General features: G+C 41.2%; 1 protein-coding gene across 4 annotated transcripts in view; it reads right to left on the reverse strand.

Annotated features, from left to right (window-relative positions):
• RBFOX1 (RNA binding fox-1 homolog 1) overlaps positions 1-25,467 on the reverse strand; it is an 882,054-nt gene that overhangs the window by 489,515 nt on the left and 367,072 nt on the right. For all 4 annotated transcript variants that reach the window (XM_088656526.1, XM_035132149.3, XM_088656525.1 and 1 more), the window contains exon 3: positions 15,455-15,496. In XM_088656526.1, the coding sequence (XP_088512652.1) occupies positions 15,455-15,481 (27 nt within the window). In that variant the 5' untranslated portion in view covers positions 15,482-15,496. The remainder of the gene's footprint in view (positions 1-15,454; positions 15,497-25,467) is intronic.

Below are 25,467 nucleotides of genomic sequence, written 5' to 3' on the forward strand. Positions count from 1 at the left end.
TTTTATTTAAAATAAGTTGCACACTGATTGAGAAATGTGGAGAACTGAACTTAAGAGAAACCGAAGTGAACAGATTCTTCCATCTCTCTATAGTGTAGTGTAGTTTTGGTGACATAATGAATAAATAGTACTCTCAGCCTGTATATGAGAAATAAGGGAAGATACACATACTGAAAGAATTGGCTCCTAACTCAGACCCTCCTTTAATTTAAGGGGCAAAGGTAGTTACTATATTTGTGGGTGCTCAGTCAACCAGTGACAAAGTCCTGCCTTAAATGAAGTCCCTGGGAACCTACATCTCCTGCTTAATCATACAGGGCAAAATATTGTGTAAATAATTTAAACACATCAGCTAAATTGTTGAATCATTCAGTGTGCCGTGGCCATTGGCAAATGGAGTAGCACTTGCTAAAGCAGCCCACAATGAGGTTTGCTGTGAGATATGATCGCAAGGGGCGTTTGGGAGCACAAACTAAAATCTTGATGAAGAAGTGAACAGCAGTTGAGACATCTTTAAAGACGGTGGCATCTGGAAGCATTTCAGTGTGCCACCCTAGGATGCTCATATAAAAACCATGCTTCCCTGAGACAAACTAAATAGCACATCCTTGCGCAACAAAATCCTGTTTCAAGTTATTGTTCGTTTGGAGTTTTAAGGAACCCTTCAGCAAGCAAAGCATGGGTTCCGCCACTTAGCTATTCTCCTTCCTCTCCAAGGCCTCCATGTGTTGGTTTATTCACCATACATCTAAGTCTATATCCACCTTTGCAGGTTGCGGCATTGTGGTCCTTAAGTTAATTACTGTGCATTGTGTGCTGTTTAATGTCTCTTCTGAATCCACAGGAAATTAATTTCATTGACCCAGTCCTAATATTATGAGAAAAGGGACCAAAAATAAAATAAAGTAAACCTATCCATCCACTCTGTCCATCCCATAATGCCTTTTATGGTTTATTTGATGGAGAAGACAGAACCAGAAGTGTATTCGTGCAGAGGCTGTACTTGGGCAAATGGTTGGGGATCAGATATCTAAAGAACTGCTACTTCCTGCATCAGTCTACTGAGATCTTCATTTGGTGAACTCTGGTGCCCTCAGCTGGCTATTAGGGGGAAGACCTTTTCAGTGGTGGCCCCTCTTCTCTGGAATAACCTCCCCAAACTTCTGGAAGGTACTTTTGCCTTTAAGTGTCAGGTTAAAACTCCCCCTTCCTTTTTTTTTTTATAAAGACTCCTGGCTGACTTGACTTTTTTTATGACATTGTCTACCATTTTATGGACTTTTAGATTTTAACATAGTTTAACAATTTCCCTGTGGGAGACAGACAGTTCTGTTCTTCTTTATTTGCAGGTCTTCCTGTTGTTTAATTTTATTCACACCGTTATACATGAGGTACATTGTCAAAACAAAAAGTGACTAACAAATAATCCATAAATCCCACAGAAGCATTTCAGCGCCAGCAACTACCTTGATATAACTCTTGAGAGTCCCATGGACTGCAAGAAGATCAAACCTATCCATTCTGAAGGAAATCAGCCCCGAGTGCTCACTGGAAGGACAGATCCTGAAGCTGAGGCTACAATACTTTGGCCACCTCATGAGAAGAGAAGACTCCCTAGAAAAGACCCTGATGTTGGAAAAGATGGAGGGCACAAGGAGAAGGGGACGACAGAGGACGAGATGGTTGGACAGTGTTCTTGAAGCTACAAACATGAGTTTGACCAAACTGTGGGAGGCAGTGGAAGACAGGAGTGCCTCGTGTGCTATGATCCATGGTGTCATGAAGAGTCGGACACAACTAAACGACTAAACAACAACAACAACAACAACAACAAATCCCATAGAAGCATCTCAGTGCCAGCAACTACCTTAATATAAGGACATTTGAAAATAGGCTTCTTTCCCATGTAATTTATCTGAATATGTGATTCTTGAATCAAAGACTTGAATAAGCACAGCATGGACAGGGGGGGGGCAAGGAAGGAGAAGGCAGAGTCTTTAGACTGGTGTGTGTGGGGGGGTTGCTTTTCTGGTTGGCAGACCAGATTTTTATCTTGCCACCCCTGGTGATCTCAGAGGATGCTCTACTTTGAAGCTAGTTTAGAGTCTTGCAGGTATCCCAGTGTGAATCATTCTTCATAAGAAGTTGCCCTGTGGCATCACACTATGTGGAGGGCACTAGCTAGATGAGTCCACACAGGTGGTCTGAATTTTGATTCCTCTTCACCCAGGATGAAAGTGAATGCAAGACAATTTTAGAAGTAATAATAATAACAGCGTATTTTAAAATAGGCAAAGAGGACCCTAGACCACCATCCCTATAGTTTAGGTGTCTCAATGAGCAGGGTCCCAGAGACAAACGGCAGATCTTAAGGAGGTTTGAGGAAGAGATTCCTGACACAGCTCATTTCAAGGCCAAAGCCAGCACATTGAATTGACCACAGGAAAAAAAGGGGGAGCCAACAAAGTTGGCATAAAATTGGCCTAATAGGGCTCATTCTGTAAACCCCCAGAGAAAAAGCTGACTAAAGCGTTCCAAACCAACTGAAGAGATATGCAGTTTTCACAGAGCAGTTCAGAATTATCTCACATGATTGAGACACCTACTGTCAAAGATATGCACAGAACAGTTCTGAATTGCTGTTGTTTGCTGCATGTATCTTAATGTTCCCAAACATTCATTGTGCTTGTCACACAGAAGCAAAGGGGGCGGGGTGAGGAAACACAGTTTTGAATCGGTGTTTTCCATCACATGTACAACTTGCTTCCCTCTGAACTATACAGGCTAAATGCATTAGCACATTTTACAAGGAATGGCGCTTAATATATGAAACAGCTCGTGCAATTAAGCTGCCACGCACCCCACCCCTACACACACATACATTTTAAATTTGCTAACCTCTGCCTATTCCACACAGTTATCTGCAAGACTGAATAGGTGGTTATATATTCAGAAGCAGAGAAACACACAATGCCCCTGTAACATCTCTCCCTTCTCTCTAAGTGAATAGAGTCTCAATGGGCAAATCAGTCTATATTTTGCTGGGCTCTGACCACCTTTGCCTGTGTTCACTGCTAAATTTATTCCTTCCCATTTCTGTAACAATCTGCAAAGAAATAATATTTTGCACGAAAATTCACATTCAAAAAGGAATTCAAGTATGTGTATCTAAATGCATTCTCTCCCCAAACACACATATTGAAACAAAATAAAAAAATTCCTTCCAGCAGCACCTTAGAGACCAACTAAGTTTGTCATTGGTATGAGCTTTCGTGTGCATGCACACTTCTTCAGATACATATTGAACTACATGTTGTCTCCAAATACACGTAGAATATATGTGGTTATTCATTTGTTTCTGCCTTTGAATTGAGAACCATATAGAACATTCAAGAAATGTGAAAGCTGGTAAATAAACAAGTTCCAGGTGAAACATTAGTATGGGAGGTGTGGAGCAGCTTTCATTATATTGGCATTCAAAGATTAACCCCCCCCCAATTCATCTCTAGTCTGAGAGTTCCAGAAGTATCAACAAAAACCCTAAGGCAGGCATCCCCAAACTGCGGCCCTCCAGATGTTTTGGCCTACAACTCCCATGATCCCTAGCTAACAGGACTAGTGGTTATGGAAGATGGGAATTGTAGTCCAAAACATCTGGAGGGCCGAAGTTTGGAGATACCTGCCCTAAGGGTTTACTAAGAAGCCATATATGGTGGTGTAAGTGACTAGGGAAGAAGAGTGTCGAGCTACTACAGCTCAGGTTTATGTTGTAGTAATATATAGTAAATATCTCATCCCAACCTAATCATTACACTGCATTTTGTCAGGAGGTCCATTTCAGAAAGGGACCTAAATGTAGTACCACCTACCATTTGGAACTGTCTCCCATTACATACCAGCCAGGTATCATATCTATGGTCTTCTCTCCTCTTTCGACAAACCCTCTCAGTGGAGATTTTTAGACCAGTTGGTATTTGCATCAAATTTAAAATTGTTTTAATATAATTTTTTCAACCGTTATAATTGTAATTGTGTTATATAGGTTTTATCGCATTGTGAAATCACTTCAAGGCGCTTCACATGGAGAGAATTATGAAAGGAAAAAAATTAAGAATAACAACAATACTTATCCTTTCCTCTTTTGACTCGGCATAAAGCTTCTCTAAATGCAGCTACCACACAACTGTCAGCAATGAGGACATCTGAAATCAACACCCAGTGAGACCAACCTGTTCACTTTTAATAATGCTCCCTCAACTCAGTGTGGCTGCTGTGCCATATATTAGATTACTTCATATTAACTTAGATAATAATGCATTTCCAAATATCACATTAGAAGGAATTAGATTCCAGTGGTTAAACTGAAAATAAAATTTCTGATAGTGCTTTAGTGAATCTGATTCTGTGAGCCTCAGGAGTGCGGATAAGGCTCCAGAAGTTTCGAAAGGGCGGTTAAAGATGTTATTAATACGATAAAGGAGTATGCACAGTTATAGCACATGAATCATTTTTACATCAAAATTTCCCTGTTTTTGGAGCAGAGGCGCTCCACAGACAGCATATAAAAGTTCTCTGAACTGTGCCTCGGGGCTGTGTCAACTAATTATTTCTGTATTTGAAATTCTGTTCATTATGAAATTGATTACTCCAATCAATTTTTTCCCCATCTTTTTTCCCTGAAACAAGTCAAATGGCACTCTCTGGTTCTTTTACCCATTCAAGGAAAGTACAGAGCTTTCCTTTTGAGATTTTGAAACATAGTTTTAGACAGGAAATTATTTTCTCTACACTGAATTGGACTCAGAGCTGAAGCATGCCAATCAGAACCTTGTAGTACAGCCCCTCTTGGGTACCCTACTTCAAGGCAGGAACTGCATCATTGAATGATTTCCTGCATCAAAATACAAATACTGATAATCCCTGCACACAGAAAATTAGCATGTGTTAATAAGAAGAGGTCTAAGCTTTTCATATTCCTGATATGTTAGCTTTGTTCATGGAGAGAGAGAGAGAGAGAGAGAGAGAGAGAGAGAGAGAGAGAGAGAGAGAGAGAGAGAGAGAAACAAGATAAGGGGAAACAAAATTTAAAAATTCCTTCCAGTAGCACCTTAGAGACCAACTAAGTTTGTCATTGGTATGAGCTTTCGTGTGCATGCACACTTCTTCAGATACACTGAAACAGAAGTCACCAGACCATTATATATAGTGAGAGGGTGGGAAGGGGTATTACTCAGAAGGGTGGTGGGAATGAGTGATTGGCTGATAGGTGTGGTAAACCTGTGGACGACTGTTAACGACTGCAATTGGTCTTACAGGAAAAAGCAATGGGTGAGATGACTAAAAATAACTTTATCATGTATAATGATATAAGATAAAAAAAACTCCTTCCAGCAGCACCTTAGAGACCAACTAAGTTTGTCATTGGTATGAGCTTTCATGTGCATGCACACTTCTTCACACGAAAGCTCATACCAATGACAAACTTAGTTGGTCTCTAAGGTGCTACTACGACTACGGCAGACCAACACGGCTACCCACCTGTAAATAAAATGAGGGGAAACATTCCAACATGTGATCTCTAACCATTAATTATAAATGAAGGCATCAGTACATTTCCCACTGTTCTGTGTTAAGGTACAAGGATATGCATAGTCGGGAAGACATCTGGAAATGAAAGGGGGGGAGCTGTTTTATTTGCCCTTCTTTGGGGGCCAGGCCTCCAAACACACAGCTCAACCTCAGGTATGTGACAGAGACCAATCTACAAGTTTCCTATCATAAATGAATGGAAGTTTTTTTGGGGGGGGGGGCATGGAGGCAGGCAAGAGCTCCCTGTAAGTAGCATAGGTCCCAAACCAGGCATAGGTAACAAATCAAACAAATTTCTGATTCTGTTTTATAAATCTTAGCCAACCTACATCATCAATCATTTTCAAATAATTTGCTTTCAATGAATAACATACAGTGGATTTCAGGTCACTTTTCCAAAGTTTCTCCCAGAGGGTAAGATCTATATTGTGTCCTATAGCTATAGCCCAGTGTGTAATTGAAACTTTAACTAGCTCATCTATGTTTCCCATTCTAATACACACACACACACACACACACACACACACACACTTTGGACCAGGCACCCCCAAACTGCGGCCCTCCAGATGTTTTGGAACTACAACTCCCATGATCCCTAGCTAACAGGGCCAGTGGTCAGGGATCATGGGAGTTGTAGTTCCAAAACATCTGGAGAGCCAAGGTTGCCTATGTATGTCCTAAACAGTTGGTCCTGAGAAGAGTTTGACAAACACCAGTGGTAACCATATGGTCAAACTGTAGATTCTTAATAAGTACAAATACCATTCGCCTCAATTACCTAATTCATCTACTGTCATGCTCAAATGAATTCCACATTTTCCAGGTTGCTTTGTTTCACTTTCTATTAACTTGCTTAGTGGACAATCAAGTTTGCTAGCATGCATTGAGCCAAGAGTTTCTGCAAGCTGTAGCATTTACATTTGTGACACAATTGTGGGGATCCGGGGAGGAACCGAGGTTGGGAGGGAGGGAACAGTGTAATCCAAACCATTGATTCATCACTTAGAGCCATTGCAAAGGATATGAAATTCAGTCAGATCATTGGAAGAGGGGTGGAAAACAAGAGGTGTAATTCGGTTCCATAAAGGAAGCTGGATAAATGGTTGTGGGAGTTGGAGAGATGGACAAAAATGTAATTTGTCACAGTTTTTCATCTTTCCAAACTTAAGTTGAGTTTGTTGCATTTCTTAATCAGTCTGCCATCAAAAAGCTTAATGATAAACTATCATGCACCTTTCTCCTAACATACACATTTAAATGCAATTTTGCATAATATGCAGCACTTTCCAAGCAATTTCTGCCAATCAAATATAATGCAATTTTGTATGTTATACATACTTTCCCCCAAAACTTTCCTAATACTGGAAAATTGTATTGTTGAATCCAAAGAAGTACATATTCCAGCCGCCCTGAGATCTAGTGATGGAGGGTGGTATATAAATCTAATAAAATAAACACAAATAACATACAAGATAGTGCTTTAGTTCTTGTGTTGTTTTGCAAAGAACAAAGTATGTTTTAATTTTAATGCAAGCCTACTTTGTTTGCAACGTTCCTGAATTAGTTTGCACTTTCCAAATTAATCAGCCTTGAATGTCTCCCTTATCCCTAGTTGGGACAAGTCAAACAATTATTTCGGCAATCTATTTGGTCACTGGTGATTGGGCCTGTTACTCAAAGTACAGAGCCCCTGTTGCAGAGCGACTCAATATGGGTTTGGGATTATAGTGGGGGGCGGAATTAAAAAAAAAAACCACTGCAATTCTAACTGCAGCTTAATTTGCAGGTTTCCCTGCTGGGCTGGCTGTAAAGATCTATTTTGTTCCTTTTGAGCCGATTTGAATAAGAGGCCATCGTGGGATACCGCTTGGAGGTCAGCGCCAAAATACTGCAAATGGCTTCATTTGTTTTGGAAAGAGTTCTTTTGATGCCCAGTCCAGCCACCTCTGTGAAGGATATTCCAGAAGAGTACTTTAAGGAGAATTGATGTCAACCAAGCTTTTAAACAGCCGTCGAACCCCACTGCTGCTCACTGGCTCATGAACACCCTGGCCACTTCATGTCAGCTCTGTTTTTGTCTGTGTTAATCGATTCTAGCCTATATAATTAGTTTCCCATTTTACCTTTTACAGTGCTTGGGCAGCTGAGGGAAAATGAAACAAAAGCAAGGAGGTGTGGGCAAAGGTGGGAGGGGGGAGGGGGAGAAGAAAGGTTTCTCGACTTGGAGAGTTGAGAAGGAATGCTCAGAAAAGAGTTCCGACAAAGTTCTGAAGTAGAGATGGAGAACCATTTTCAGCCTGAGGCTGGGTTGCTTCTTAAAAGCCCTTGGGTACCAGTTGCAGGGAAGTGCAAGTGGGGAGAGCTACTATGTGCTCAGGTCCTACTTGCAGAGGCATCTGGTTGGCAAATGGCAGAGGAGGATGCTGAGCTATGATGGTCCACTGGCCTGATTTAGCAGGCCTTTCCCCCTAGTCTTATGCTTAAGCTTTATGTGAAGGAGGGAATAGTAAAGACCTTATTAGTCCATTATTGAAGCCAGAAGTGGTAGCACCACTTGACATGGAGGAGATGTAACTGGTGCCTCTGTAGTGTCCTGGTGTACCAATTGGCTTGGAATATGGCCCGATTTGGGAAAACTGACCTGTAAACTTGGAGTTTCGAGGCACCAAAATAAGACTCATAAATGTATTTCCGTGTGGTATGACTTCGTAGCATACAGAAATACAGAGGAACACAGATAACATCCACTGCCACCGTATAAATGGGTTTGGTTGATTTGAACTTTTCCCCTCTTCTGTAAATCAACAAAACTGCTGTTAAATAAAGGTCTTGTTAATATTTTGGATTCAATGTCAGAACACCTGCAGATATACTTACCTGGTAGATAATGATAAAGTATCACATGATTTGAATTTAAATTATACTTTTATTCTTTGATAGATGTTTGCTTCTTTTTTATATATGATTCTGCTTTCTACTCTGGACAACAGTATCTTTCTCACATTTACTGATAACTGTATATTTCCTTTTTTTCCCTAATGAATATAATCAACATAAATATAGGAACAATATGGAAGAGGCTGTGGCTGGTCAGCAGAAGCCTGAACAGGCACGTCCCTCCTATAAAACCAGCACATGCTTCAACTTTCTGCTACAGGTCCTACTTTGGGTATACACGACAAGATTGCATCTCTCAGGGGCAATTAAATCCACAGGTGGGTTACATATCATGTGAAGTAAAGAAGTGCCTCCTTTGATTTGTCTAAAACCAGCTGCCTTCTTATTGTTCAGGCAGCATATGATGGCTCTTTATATCTTGGTAGAAATGCTAACTTTTTAAAATACGAAAAGCACAACACATTTTCAAAGAGATTTGTCTGGAGGTCCAAGCCAAGCACGGCATGCGTGGAATGCCCATTCATTCCATCATGTCTTCACAAAGAGCATTCTGTAGACATTCTACAGTGGGACATCATTAGCGTCTCCTCTGAAAGACAGGGCTGTTCTCCAGTTCCTCTTGTTTCCTTGACCTAACAAGTATTTTGTTTTCATCCACCGTTTCCCTCTGAGAAAGGCGAGTTTCCAAGCATGAGCTGTCTTTCAATCACATGCCAGGGGAGCCCTCCTAGTCCAGTGAATGAGAGTGAAGATGTTAAGGGCGATGCACAGGGACTCGGGGAGGTTTCATTGCCAACTCCTTTAGGTCGTTATCTCGCTTTTAATGGGCTCGCCTCCCTCCAGCCCACACTTAGAGAGAACCAGTTGTTGTCATGTGCCTGGCTGAAGATGTATCTGCAAAGTTAACTTGACTCAGTAAACTTCTTTTCCTTCCATCTTGACATAGCAGCAAACAAAGGAAGGCATGCCAAGTGACAAAAGCCTGCTGGGGACCTCTTCTCTCTTTTGTAGTTCCATTTCACACCCCGTATTCTGGTGGGCATGGCGCATTTCCCGCACCATATATTGCAGAATATATTGGTTTGCTGAAATTTGTCTTCATGTTCCAGCAATGCTGCTGAACAAAAGTGACACTACGTCATGGTATTTGGGGGGGGGGCGTGCTTCGAATTGGCAGCCTGCTGGCCACTGATCACCACCATTGTTATGACAATTTCATTTCTCCCCACTCATTTATGAAACCCACTCAGTGCTGGATTTATGTATAAGCTAAACAAGCTATAGCTTAGGGCCCCACTCTCTTGCCCCCCCTCCCAAAAAATATTAAAGAAATAAACCTGGGTTTTTATCCTTATGCACTGTTCATTTTTCTTTTTTATTATTATTCTAGCATATGGTTCTTTTTCTGTTTTTCAGTTATGCTTATTGTTCCTAAAAGTTTGCATATTGGGTATACTTTATGTGACAATTGGCCAATAAATTGACTTTTTTAAATTGCAGTGCATCTAACTTTTTACTCGGTGTAGACCCATCAAAATGAGTATATCAAAGTTAGCCATGCCCGTCGATTCCAACAGGTCTATTCTGCATAAGATGAAAATTAGATGCAACCCATAATTGTCAATTTGTAGTTAAAACTGAGCACCTTTTTTCTATGTCATTGAGAGAGTTCTATGTTGAAATGCACATGCTCTCAACTAAGTGGCTATTTTAAGCCGCCACCACACACTCAAAATGATTTGTGAACAAAAGAAGATTGCATTTTCTATAAAACTACTCAAGAATCTCTGTGCCCCCCGCCCCCTGCTGCTGTGGCAGGGACCTAATGGGCTATTGTGGAATTACTGTTCGTGCTATGGTACCCTCTTCAGGCAGAGAAAGGAATAGCAGTGTAACATCAACCCTTGAGATTGTCTTTTACAGTATGAAGCTTCAGTGTGTTGGCCAGGCCAGGTGTAAGCACTGGGAGCCTTGCCGATCAGCACTCCAGCTTTCAACTCAAGTCATGGAGGTCCAGGGGCTCGGGAGCATTTCCTCCAGAACTATCTTCTGGAGCTAACAAATGAACCCAAATGTGATCAGACTTAATACAGCTGCTCTTACTTCCCAGCATTAAAAAAATAAAATAAAAAAAATAAATCCTTGGCTTTGTTTGCTATGCTAATGCTCACATTGCCAATTCCTCTGCCATTTATTCACTGATGCAGTTAAGAGGATGGATTGGCAAGCAAAACACTTTTTAAAAGATTATTTTAGAAGCAGTTATTTTATGTGGGGTGATGGGGGGGGGGGAGAATTAGCATAACAGAGTCAAGATACTGCTGAGTAAAGCTTCCCTGCTTTAAATATAGCTGCAAACCTATCTTGACGTAGAGAGAGGGTCGAGAGACTGAGATCTATGTTCTTTAATCATCTGTTTCAGAGAGGCGATGAGAATGTGCTAATCGCGCAGTTTTAAGCCAGGGAACATGGCTGCACTTCCAGCATGGTTCTCTGCAGTTCCCCGAATGTATTTTGACTCCTGCCTTTAATACAGGGTTTAGGACATTCTGCCAAAATGTAGACAGACACAGATGTCTCCCCAGAGGCACTTATTATTATTATTATTATTATTATTATTATTATTATTATTATTATTATATCAAATACCTATTACAATTATTATTTCTGTCATCCATAAATATAATTATTATTTCTGTCATCCATCTCTGGGACATCAATGTTCCTTCTCTTTTCCAAAAGTGGAACTGGAAAAAGCTTTCCATTTGAGTGGGGTACAGAGAATGTAACTAATTTTCCACCCCTGTTTTGCCACATCTTAATCTTACACTTGTGACAATCTTGCAGCTTTTGGTCTGCAGCTGGAGAGCAGCAGGTGAATACTTATCTGAGATGTCAAGATTTTCCTACATTCCTCTTCGTGTGGTGTAGCGTTTTGTATGTGCCCTGACGATATCCAATCACAGAAATATGAACACCATGATCTGCACTTTACATCAACTCTGATGGCCCAGTTTTGATCACAGCACCCTGTGCCATTCATTATTTACTGGAAGGAGCCAGCGATGGAAACTCGGTGTAGAAAAATAAGCGCTGTGGGAGACCTTCTGTGTTTCTTGGGGTTCTACAGATGCAGTTGCTATGCTAGTGGATACTTGGAAAAGAGGGAGATAAAGCAACAAATAGAAAAACTATATAGACACATCATCATCGTCATCATCATCATCAGTATTTATTAATTCTTACTACCAAAAAGGACACAGGTGGCGCTGTGGGTTTAACCACAGAGCCTAGGGCTTGCTGATCGGAAGGTCGGCGGTTCGAATCCCTTCGACGGGGTGAGCTCCCGTTGCTCGGTCCCAGCTCCTGCCAACCTAGCAGTTCGAAAGCACCTCAAAGTGCAAGTAGATAAATAGGTACCGCTCTGGCAAGTAGATAAATAGGTACCGCTCATCACCATCATTACTACTACAGTGGTGCCTCAGTTTACAAACACAATTGGTTCCGGAAGTCTGTACTTAACCTGAACCAATTGTGTTTGTAAACCGAGGTACCACTTTAGTAGTAGTAATGATGAGATGATGATGATGATGATGATTCATTTATTGGCCAAGTGCCAACATACAGTAAATGATGATTAAGCGTACTTAACCTGAAGCGAACCTGACGCTGATTTTTCTTTGAGGGGGGTGGGACTGGAATCCTGGAACAAATGAAAATATTCAAGAATGGGAAATCTTGAGGGTCACCACACATTACAGTTAAACATGTGCACCTTAAGATGTGGAGTGCGCACACTTCCAAGGGCAGTGACTGCACACTCCACAGAATGCCTCAATTAATCTCAGCTCTTCTAAGAAACCCACTGGATCAAACCATGAATGTTGGAAGACACACAAAAGAAAATACTTATTCACACAGCACATAGTTAATCTATGGAACTCACTCCCACAAGGGGCAGTGATGGCCACCAACTTGGATGTCTTTAAAAAAGGATTAGTCAGATTGATGGAGAAGTCTACCGATGGCTACAAGCAATGTTTATGAATACCACTTGCTGGATATCACAGGGCAAGAAAGCGTTCTTGTGCAGAATATAGGTAAAGGTAAAGGTGCCCCTGACCATTAGGTCCAGTCGTGACCAACTCTGGGGTTGCACGCTCATCTCACATTATTGGCCGAGGGAGCTGGCGTATAGCTTACAGGTCATGTGGACAGCATGACAAAGCCACTTCTGGCGAACCAGAGCAGCACACGGAAACACCATTTACCTTCCCGCTGTAGCGGTTCCTATTTATCTACTTGCATTTTGACGTGCTTTCGAACTGCTAGGTTGGCAGGAGCTGGGACCAAGCAACGGGAGCTCACCCTGTCGCAGGGTTTCAAACTGCCGACCTTCTAATCAGCAAGCCCTAGACTCTGTGGTTTAACCCACAGCGCCACCCGCATCCCAGAATATAGAATATAGAAGGGTATGTAAATATATGTAGGAACTATTTTTCCTGCCCATAAGTCTAAAACATTAAAGTTTTTGCTCTGCCCTCTTTTGCTTCTGCCACCACAACCTCCAGCATACAGGCCTCAGAAGATTGCCCAAAAGGAAATGGGACCCTCAGGCTGAATTCACTTCCCCTCCACATCAGAGTTACAGGATCTCATGAGTACATAGGGCTGAGGCCATACCTCAGCCTGAAATCTTGGGAGCTGGTGCAAGTTGAGGCAGATGGAACTTGTCTAGATAGACCAACAATCCAAATCCATAGACCCACACGACATATTTCATCAGTTTAAACAAGAACATTACAGCTGTGACAAAGCCAAGGCTTTTGGTTAAAAAGTCTCAGCCTTTCAGGGAGTCGAAACACAAGCTGAAGACAGGTTTCTGGGGCTGTCATTGTGCTTTTTTATAGCTTTATGAATTACAGCTTATTTCTACCTAAGGCTGTGATCCTAAGCTGCTTCACAGCCTTAAATAAGCGGGTATGATTCATGTTTCAAAGTCTGGGCTCCCTCCCCGCCCCCACCCTCAGCCACAATGTGAAATGAAATAGGAAGAACACACACGACAACTACTGCCACTGCGCGCGCGCGCGCACACACACACACACACACATGTTGTGTGTTTCCATCAGCATTTTCTAGCTGCTGCAGCATAGGGCACTGAATTCAGTGCCACAAGACCTCTCCATAAAACAAGGAAGCAAGATGAGATTCAGAGGAGGGGGGGAAATAAAACATCCCAGCAAGAAATGTTTTTTTTCAAAGCACATCTTGGGACTAGATGCAGAAGGTATAAAATGGAAGTGGGGAGAGGGCGATTTGGAATAACATCACTTGCAGTGGGGGTGAGTTAGTATAATAGGAAGAAGGGAGCTCAGGGTCTATATGAAAGGGAAGGGCTTATTCAAAGGAGGAATCTCAACAAGGCTCTTTTTAGCTGGTCTTCATCTGAAAATCTTTGCCTTTTATTACCTGACTCTCGGTCCAGCCTGGAAGAGCACAATACAGGTGGAATTACGTTTGCGAAAGGAAGCCTTCACGATGAATTGTTGCTAGCAAACATGAGTGAAATAGCAAGTGAGGGAGACTGCCTGTCTCCCTATTCAAAGCATGGGGTTGTATACAACCAAGTTATACTCAGAATAGACCTCTGGAATTAATGAACCGAAGTTAGGCATATCTAGTAATTTTCATGGGTCTGAGAACAGCTAGCATTGGATACAGCCATTGCATTTATATGCCTTGCTCTCGGACTGGGAGAATGATGCTGACAAAGGAGGTAGAGTCAATGGTAAGATGACCCCAACAACACACACACACACACACCAGTGGCAACACCAGAAAAACATGGGGGGGGGCAAAGAAGAAGCAAAATATATTTCTAAGTGAGCAAGTAAGAAAAATAACAGCATGCGTTAAGAGAAGTTCAGAAATGGGAGGGGGGTTGGGGGGCACAGCTTCTGGTTCAGGAGGGCTCTTCCTTCCCCATGAGAGCAGCCCTCATTATGATACTGTTATCTTATTAGTCACGTTTTATTATTATTACAAAATAACTCAAAGTGATTTATAACAATAAAAAACACATGCATTAAAACCAGCATAGAACAAATCAGAAAAAAAATCTAAAATTCATTCTCATGTTTAAAAAGTAGGAATAAATTATTCCAACCGCTGAAGAAGGCCACAGATAATTAAAAGTTAAAAGCCTGGTGGTAAATGTGTGTGATAAGTAAATAATAGAAAGGATGGATGGATGGATAAATAAATAAATAAATAAATAAATAAATAAATAAATAAATAAATAAATAAATATAAATATTTTCTTGGCTCCTGTCTCCCCAGGTAAGGCTGGAAGTCACATGAACCAAATTCCGGATATTCACTGTGGCATGTATAAATAATAAATGGATATCAACAAGACCTCCCTCAGCAGATGATGATGAAAAACAGGAGATGATGAAAAACTATAATTTAGTGGTAAGGTGGATACTCAGTGGGTTCATTTGCACAACAACAACAACGGGAAGAGTTTATGTTTGCTTTAGCAGATGATAAATTAAGACTTTTGTGACCCTGCTCTCATCCAAACAGAAGTACAACCTGACTCTCACTAGAAGATTTTCAATTCTGTACAAAGCTCACCCTTCTCACAACATGAGAAATCAGTTATTGTTCTCCTTTCTAAGGTTGCATTACAAAATCTGCCTATCACAATACCCATCCTCGAAATAATATACTCCTTCTTAATCATAAACTGAAAACAAAGTCTATGCTTTATAATACTGTACTTGATTACCTCTGACCAGTGCCAAGCATGGGACCTTACATGTATTAAATACACCCTTGAGTTAAAAACACATGCACACACACACACAATACAGAACCATTTCTTCAACAGAGGTCCTTTCCAATAACAAGGAACAATTCACCAATTGCCAAAAAGGATTTTGCATATTGTTACACTTACCCTTAGTTGACCTCTTTCACAACTCATCTGCTGTCTTGAAAGCTACAAGGAATTAAGAGTAGGGGGGGCACGTTAAAATGGTAGATATTCAAAGACTGAAATTTGCAAGGATTATTGACATGTTGCCTGTAAACAATATGAGAAAGATGAGCAGGCAGGCCAAAAGAAAGCCATGGTGGCAGAATGAAGTTTAGGAGAGCAATCTGAGTCCTGAACAATCCAGAATGGGAGCTCATGGAGCTGAAGTGAAGTGAAGGAGGAGACCAAAAGGTTAGAGGCAGTAGATCTAGCATGCCTACTGATATCATAACCACCAAGATCCAGACTTCAGAACTCCAGTCCCAGCCGCTGTAAAATCTATTCTGGAACAACGAATCAAAGTTATTGATTGCCAATATTTTCTACCCAATGCCCACATAACATGCTTGCAAACATATATTGGTTTGATTTTTTTAAATTTACTGGATATGCTACATATCTGTATAATTTTACTACCCTCAAAAATCACCATGCCTTTCCTATATCATGATTGTTTTATGTCCCCGTGGGAGATGAAGTAGTCAAAAGTTTGAGTTGTGTCTTATTTGTAAGTAATATTCCTGCAGAGGAACCTAATAGACTATTTGCTTCTTGCCCCACATCCCTTATGAAGAAACACCCTGCTAGGACAGTGGAATGGCACCTGGAATATTTATTGGCTGACAAAAAAACAAAGTAACACCAGAGTTAGTGACCAAGTTTCTCTTCTTTGCTCAAAGGTCTCATAAGATGATTTTAAAAATTGCAATTGGAATGAGAATGTATTTAAATAGCAAGCTGTATTTCATGTTTCATCTTTTGTATTGTGAATTTGTGAGTGTTTTATCCTTAGTATCGCGTTGTATTTTAAAGAAGTGTATGTTTCAATGCTTATGTTTCTATTATCTGTGTATGCTCTGTTTTAGTGAGTCTGTGACTGTACAATAAACGATCGATTCCTAGTCACCACGTTTCTGATAGCTATTTTAGCAAAGTCACAGTCACTTAAAGTTGGGTAGCAACCATTTTGCGCATCTTCAATTGATGCGTGACAATTAATACATGGGTAGTTTGGACCCGGAAGAGGGAAGAATGGGAGCCGGGCTTATGCAGGCTCCGTCAATGCAGAGGGGGCTAGGAAAAGCCCCGCTGCACAAATTGGGGGTTGTCTGTAATACAAAGTCCAGAGGGGAAAAAAAGTCTGGTGTCACTTTACTGAGGAAACTGAACAAAGACAGTATATAAGTCAGGCATCCCCAAACTGCAGCCCTCCAGATGTTTTGGCCTACAACTCCCATGATCCCTTGCTAACAGGACCAATGGTCAGGGATGATGGGGGTTGTAGTCCAAAACATCTGGAGGGTCAAAGTTTGGGGATGCCTGGTATAAGTCATCCCCACCCTGAGGCTCCTCACCCTCAATTTAATAGCTTGCTTTCTCACTTGCATAGTTGGGATTTGAAAGGCATCTTGCTCCAAGTATATAAAGATTCAACTAAGCACCGACCTTTCTCAGATCAACTTCCTGCTGTTCCGGAGAACTCACTGTTCTCTGCTTTCAGTTGACTTCTACTATAGGCTGGTTTCACAAAGTTTTAGGCAAAACCATTTTGGCTCCCAGGTCAGCTAGAACTGGTCTGAATTTTATTAAATGTTGCTTCATAGAACCTTTGGAATAGCATTTTCTTATTCTTCAGTAGTCTCCTCCTCTCCTTAGCTAGCTAGCCAGCCAACCAGTCTGCAGAGCAGAATGTCTTCCTTGACATTTTATAAAGATTAGCACTGAACACACAAAACTATTGCAATTACCTACCTTGCTGATCATCATTAGCTTTAGAAGTGTAATCAATATGGTACCTTTTCCCATGATGATCACATGGCAAATGTAATTCAGAGACAAAAACAGATTCTGGTGTATCCAGTGATAAGAACTATTTCAAAAAATAATAATTTCTTTTAAGTTTTCAATTTTACATTTCAAAATAAACATTTTAAAAACTTTAAGATATACAATGACTTCCCTTCTCCTTCCATGGTACATTTTACATATCATACTTCCTGCAAAATTTACTATAACCATTCAAATCATTTCCCCACTTTAACACCCATCAAAAATTATTTACTCTGTTTAATTTATCTTAGTGCTGCCAGCATTTTCAGCTGTACAGTGGTGCCTCGCAAGACGGATTTAATTCGTTCCGTGAGTCAATTCGTTTTTGCGAAAAATTCATCTTGTGAATCGTGGTTTCCCATAGGAATGCATGGAAATTTCTTTTTTTGCCCATAGGAACGCATTAATTAAATTTCCTATGGGAAACCGCAATTCGCAATATGAATTTTTCACAAAACAAATTCGTTTTGCGAGTCACCATCAGATCGCAAGACGCATTCGCCTTGCGAAAAATTTGTCTTGCAGGGCATTCGTCTTGCGAGGTACCACTGTACAGTTATTTTCAATATATTCAATAAATGTTTTCCACTCTTCTTTAAACATATGTTCTTTTGCTCTCTTATTTTATGTGTGAAATCTGCAAGTTCTGCATATTGTGTCAAATTAAGTTGCCAATCCTCTTTACTTTGGACCTTGTTCACTTTCCATTTGGTGGCTAACAAAACACGGGATGCAGTTGTTGCATACATAACCTTTCTCCAAGGAATTTCTGTCTGGGTTATTCCTAACAAAAAGTAGTTTTATTTTATTTTTTTCCAATTCATTATATATCATTTCCCGATATACTTTTGTCTTTTTACATGACCACCCAGATGTGAAAAAAGGTTCCCTCCACTTCTTTACACTTCCAACACATTTCTGATTCTGTTTTATAAATCTTAGCCAACCTACTCGGAGTTAGGTACCATCAATTGTTTTCAAATAATTTGCTTTCAATGAATAACATACAGTGGATTTCAGGTCACTTTTCCAAAGTTTCTCCCAGAGGTCAAGATATATATTGTGTCCTATATCTATAGCCCAGTGTGTCATTGAAACTTTAACTAGCTCGTCTATGTTTCCCATTCTAATACACACACACACACACACACACTTTGGACCAGGCATCCCCAAACTGTGCCCCCCCCAGATGTTTTGGCCTACAACTCCCATGATCCCTAGCTAACCAGACCAGTGGTCAGGGAAGATGGGAATTATAGTCCAAAACATCTGGAGGGCCGAAGTTTGGGGATGCCTGCTTTAGACAAGAGTTTATCCTCATTTTGTAAGAGCTCTTTTTTCAAATTTTGAGCTGTCTTTCTGCTTTGGTCTAGAAATCCATTATTTCCATATAATTTAAACATATCATATAACAGATAATATTGCAACCAATCTGTAACTTGGCTCCCTATGTTTTCCATAGATTTCAGTTTTGGTTCCCCTCCTGTAAAATCCAGCAGTTCCCTGTAAGCCTCCCATTGTCCATATTAACTCTCTTAATTGTAATGGTTTCAATGGGAAATAGCCATTAAGGTGTTGTTCCGCCCCCAGCAGATTTTTATATTTCTCCCAGGATAAGAACTAATTTCGACACTTTGGGCACTTGCAAATGGTTAAATGCTAAACCATCCCACCATATTCCCCACCCCCATATACCTAGGTCAGTTTTTTATTATGAAAGTAAGTCTTAATTCTGTATTTTACAATGGCTATTGTAATGAAGCTCACTTTGGAAAACATAACTAAATAAACTTGCTTAGGTTCCATTCGTAAGCTACCTTGGAAGTTTTAAATATAGTAAGGCACAGTAAAAATGTTTCAAACAGAACAAAACAATTTTTTAAGCCCTTCAAACTCATCTTTGGACAAGGCCCCCTGTAAAATGATTTAACTATTAGTATTTATCCAATTAATATGTTGCTTTCCTCACAAAAGTGACCCAGTGTGCCTTCAAAAAATATACTGTACTGATGTTAGTGTTTATACTAACATCAGTGATAACAAATGCAACCAATAAATATCTAAGAAGCACATCCAGACACATAAAATACAAGTCTTACAAATCCCACCTTATTAAAAGAGAATTTTTGAAACCCTTCAAAGTAAGAGCCACAAGCCCAGGTAACAAGGGAAGCTTTTGTCTGGTGCCTAAATGTAGATAAAGATGGTTCCTGGCAAATCTTCCTGGGGAGAACATTCCAGAAGCAGGGAGCCACCAATGAAAAGACCCATTCTTATGTTGCCACCCTCTGGACCTTCCAGGGAGAGAGAAGGGCCTCAAATGACAATCAGAGGGCCCATGTCAGTTCATGTGATATGGTGTCCTGAGCTGTACAAGTCTTTATAGGTCAAAATCAGCACCTGGAATTGAGCCCAGAAAGATTGGTAGCCAGAACAATACTGTATATGGTCAGACCATTCTACCTAGTGAACAATCTGGCCACTGAATCCAGCACCAGCTGCAACATATTTCAGCCAGGCAAAATCACCTGGGGAAGGTGCAAGCAGGGCTAGGTGAAGACTGTGGCCTGGGGTAAGTCCCATGAGCCAACTGAGGATCCCAAAGGGATGTGTTTTGGCCCTGGGCTTGAGGTTCCACAACCCTACTGTACAGATATATCTCATATATTTTATTTTATTTTATTAATTAAACAAAAAACCCTGAATTACAATTATGTGTTAATAGTATCAAACAGAACAATTAACAAGGGCAATGAGAAGCAACTCTTTTTTAAAAAGTCAGGGTATTTTAAACACCATCTCCAAGAGGAAAGTCAACCTTCAAACTTTCTAAACGTCCAGAGCTGTAGGTGTAGATCTGAAGCATTTACAAAGAGGCAACAGAGGAATGAGACATGCATTCCAAGGGAGATGGTGGGATATCAAAAGTGCCCCAGTTCAAATGAAGGGTGTGTGAGGTGATGGAGAGAAGGGAAAGTTATGGATTATCTGTCACCCCTTACAGCTCCCACAGACCATCTCTCTACACAATAAACAAGAATATCTCACTTTAAAAACAGCAACAAAAAGATGATCTGGGCCCCAGAAACGTGTGTTTGTTTTTATTTAAAAAATACCTACTGAAGCTCACTAGGAAACAAATGCTCAAGGTTATCGATAACATTTTTTACTGACTGGTTTTGATACTGATGGTTTGTTTATGGCTAGAGGTTTTGAAAAGTGTTCTGGAGAGCATTCAGAGTTTCTCAAAGCTCTCTGATGGGAAGGTCAGTCACGGCAAACATTTTTTTCCCCTGAAGGTCAACTTACACCCCACAAAATGCCCTGCAATGGGCAGCCATAGAGGGAAGTGTTGGGTGTGATCTAGGGTGCAGCCTTTTTTTATCATGGTATGGTGAAGACCTCTTGTGAGCTGAATGCACAGCCTTGGCATATACTACACAGATCCATCTACAGCAGACATAGGTTAAATAAAAAATATGTACAAGAATTCTATCACACACCAAATCCAAATTAGGAAAGTTGAAATCAGAAATCAGCTAACTGTTATGGTGCTGGAGGAGACTCTTGAGAATCCCGTGGACTGCAAGAATATCAAACCTATCCATTCTGAAGGAAATCAGCCCTGAGTGCTCACTGGAAGGACAGATCCTGAAGCTGAGGCTCCAATACTTTGGCCACCTCATGAGAAGAGAAGACTCCCTGGAAAAGACCCTGATGTTGGAAAAGATGGAGAGCACAAGGAGAAGGGGACGACAGAGGATGAGATGGTTGGACAGTGTTCTCAAAGCTACTAATATGAGTTTGACCGAGCTGCGGGAGGCAGTGGAAGACAGGAGTGCCTGGCGTGCTCTGGTCCATGGGGTCACGAAGAGTCGGATATGACTAAACAACTAAACAAGAACAACAACATTATGGAGAGTTATATTCTTAATTGATTGCATAGGCTTGACAGAATACAGAAGTTTTCAGTACAGTGGTACCTCAGTTTAAGTACACAATTGGTTTCGGAAGTCTGTACTTAACCTGAAGCGTACTTAACCTGAAGCGAACTTTCCCAGTGAAAGTAATAGAAAGTGGATTAATCCGTTCCAGATGGGTCCACGGAGTACTCAACCTGAAGTGTACTTAACCCAAAGTATGAGAGTAATTGGTTCTGGAAGTCAATACTTAACCTGAAGCGTACTTAACCTGAAGTGACCTATCCCATTGAAAGTAATGGAAAGTGGATAAATCTGTTCCAGACGGGTCCACAGAGTACTTTCAGTTTAAGTACTCAAACCGAAGCATACTTAAACCGAGGTGTGTGTTTAAAAGTCAAAACAGAAAGTGACTGCTGAATCTGTATTAGCAAGAGTACTCCACAGGACAGATCTGATGATACCGAAAGCTCAGTTTCTTCTTCTTGCCAAATGAGCCTTGTCAACCCAAGGAAGGGCCAGCCAGGCTCCTGCAGATGATCTGAGTGGTTGAGCAGACAGTCTCTGGGGTTCACTGAACCTAAGGTGTTTGACCTAAGAACTTTGAAAATTAACACAAGGACCTTGAACCCGGCTTGGTAGCAGATGGGCAATCAGTGCAGATGTTTTAACAGTGACGCCACATATTGGCAGCCAGGTGCCCCCGTTTCTCTGGCCACCACATTCTGCACCAGCTGGAGCTTCTGAACCAGGCCCAAGGGCCAAGGGCTTTCAAATTTTAAGGTTATTGATTGTGCATTGGCAGCCACATCTGTACCTGCCATACACCAGATACCACACATGATTTCAGGTATGGAGCAGGTAGGTGTGGTTTGGGGGGAAATGGCTGGAGGTGATTCACCCCTGACTTGTGTGGGAAAAACATCAGAAAGTGTGTTTCCACACACAGGAACTTGCTACGTGGTGGGAGTGATTACACTCAAAATGTGATATGTCTCCCTCCTATTGAAATCGTATAGCCCAGAATTCCACCGCTTCAGCAAAATTCCATACATTTATATTTCATCCAAGGCAGCATATTTGTGGGTCCCCGGACGGTCTCCCAGTTGTAAACCTGCTTAGCTTCAGCAAGGTGGTGGCCTCATGATCCTTCATACTACCTGCTGTGAAGTGAGGAGGTCCCACGTGGGTACGAAAAGTCCATTTCCTCATGGGCTGTTTTCATCTCTTATTCTACAGGCAGTAAAGGAAACCCTGAATAGTGGTCAGTATGTGTATTTCATATCAGGGACTTTAGTGAGTGTCGGGGGTATGTGGTTAGACAAAATACATTACAAAATTCAGAGAAGTATATCATTTTTTAAGGCTGGCTGTGTTTTCGTTCACATATTGTTTTGGAAAGTGTACTGGTTCTACCTTAAATGTGAACTGAATTTAATTCCTGTCCCACTGCTCCATCCCTACTCTGTGTCAGGGACTGGAATGGAGAGGCAGAGGGAATGGTGGAGATGCCCCCCCCCTCCTGTAGTTGACAGGGAGCAGAAAGACAGTACTGTACTGAATTACAGCCAAGCTATGAGGGAAATAACAAAGCAGAGATAGGTGTGCAGCCAAGCTATGCAGGGTTAGGAGAAGTAAGGGAGGGGTTAGAGGAGCCAGCAAACACTTCAACAGCATAGAGGATCCTCCGCCCCCAGGACGTGACAGTCTTTGAGGGTACAAGAACTGTGTACGCAGAGACATTTGTCAATGGGACGGTCCCATAGTGGCCGGTGCTGTTGGGGAAGGTGGAAGAAGGAGGAGCCAGAGTGAGCAACTCCATCATGGAGGAAAGACTGAAGTTATTTGTCTGTTACCAGTTTGGCTGAACAAATCATAAGTAAAAGCTTTCTTGTTTCCTCCCAGCTCCTTGAAAACACCAGGAGGGGAGGGAGAGAATTCCACAGGCCTGACACTCTAGAGCTGCTAGGACCAGGGCTTTTTTACCCAGCCAGAACTCACCGGAACTCAGTTCTAGCACCTTTCAGGTGGGAACCATTGCAATTATAAGAGAACAAGGGAGCCGTTCATGGTGAGTTCCGGTACCTCTTTTTCTGTGGGGAAATAGCACTGGCTATGACAATGTTTAGATGCTCCAACCATGTGAGCAGAGCCTGAGCACATGGGTACCATTTAGATGGGAGATCCAACATGGTTGGAACATTAAAACACTGCAAGGGCAGTTACCAGTAGTGACATCTGCTTGGGTGAGCCAGGGGAACCAGGACACTGCATCCTGCTCTGCCCCACAGATTGCTACTGATCATTGATTAATTTGATCTCTGTGGATTATATGATCTGACCTGATCTACAACTCCAAAAAGTAATGTGCTAATGGAACACAGTTCTCCTCCGCCTTCACTACACCAAATTTTGCAATGTGGGTTAAAAAACACACATAAAAATGCGTATGTCATGATAAGTTACTTTTAGAGCTTGAGAGACAATACGTTTAGAAATTGGTATTGGAAAGTATGTTTAGAAAATATGCCTACAAATACATATTCAGATATGCATGGCAAGAATTTGCAACACATGACACCAATACCAGTGCTGCTTGTGTAACAGCCCTCATAGTTAAGGAGCTGGGTAGAGCAGAAAGAGAAGAGAAGTGTGACATTGGAAAAGGAGCGGTGAGGACCCAAGGCGAGAGGGTCATCAGCAGAAGTTGGCACAGCTGAAGCAGGTCCTGGGAAAAGTGAATGGGAGCTTTGAGCTGCAAAGGGCAAAAGGCAGAAAGGGAGAGTGAGAAGCATAAAAGATAAGAAGAGTGCTTTATTTTTTTTGTAATTTTTGTAATTGTTGTATTAAATTATTTCAAACATCTATGATTCCAAGATATATGACGTGTTCTTTAACACAAGGGAGTTTGTTTGAAACAAAGGAAAGGTGAATAAAAGAATCTTTAGCTGCAGCCCTAGTGGAAAGCTGGGAAAGGTCTCTTGATGGCTCAGTTGACATCTTGATTTGTAATTTGGATAACAAAAAAAGCTAAGCATTAGGAGCTGTGTTTAATGTCTTATTCGGGGTAAATAAAATATGGTACCAAATATGAACAAAAACTTTCAGCCGTTTCACAAAATGCTTGGTTGTTGTAAAAATCAAGAAGTAATTTCAAAGCACTCAAACAGCACCAAACCTGCTCCCTCTCTCTCACTTTTTGTTGTTGTTTCATTTGCTAAATGTGCAACTTAAGAGAAACCTTGGCAACCCCCGAGCACTTAGTGGAAAATATAAATAATGTATCTGTAATATGTAAACCCGTCCAGATAAACCAATGGCACTGAAAGCCATAACATATTTAATTTATGGCTGGGAGACTTGAGAGATGAACTTTGAGCATGCCCAGCAATCTTGAAGTACTTTCACTTCTTAACCCTAAATGACCTTTGTTGTGTCGAGGTTGAGCAGAATGTGTTGGATTCTCCCCCCCCCTTGCTCCCCCTCTTCCCTTCAAAATCACATGTCAACCTAGGTTGTTTAGTGAGGGTCAGTTCTTCCAGATCTCAGACACTGGGGAAAGCTTTGAAAATGATGCTCATCATTTAATAGGGAGGTCAAGGGTTTATTTGCCAGGAGAACCCTTGAAGGACTTCAGCAACAAGCTTTTAAAATGATGGCCATCCTCTGAGACGGTTTTACAATTGTTGAGCTGCTGTGTGCCAGCTTGTTCAAATATGACACATGACAAATGGAACATGGCCTACTAGTGCAAGTCTTTGCCCTTGATTGATCTTTTGGCATAAGATACAAGACTCGTGGTTGCAACTCGAACACAACATTGATGTATCAGATTAAGAAACAAATTAAAAAGGGAGATACCATGTGATGATTACAGCAAGTGACATATCTATCACAAAGCAGACAATATTGCACAGTGAGGGTGCAAAAGAGGTGGTCTGCAGGCAACTGAAAAGCCAGGAGTATTCGCTAACGAAATTGGAATTCAGGTTTAGTTTCAAACTAGGCAAAGCAAACTAGAACAACAATAAAGGAATGAAATAAGTGGCAACTTACATCCCTAAGGCAAGGGGCTGCGCTCAGGGGCAGACAATGTGTCACCCTCCAGATGGTGATGTGATCTCTGATGTGTGTCGTTCAAGAGCTCTGTTGCACTCATGCACAGTGGCGTCACAATGGGGGGGG

This window comes from Zootoca vivipara, chromosome 13 (genome assembly GCF_965207765.1).
Source record: "Zootoca vivipara chromosome 13, rZooViv2.hap1.1, whole genome shotgun sequence".
Taxonomy (NCBI): domain Eukaryota; kingdom Metazoa; phylum Chordata; class Lepidosauria; order Squamata; family Lacertidae; genus Zootoca; species Zootoca vivipara.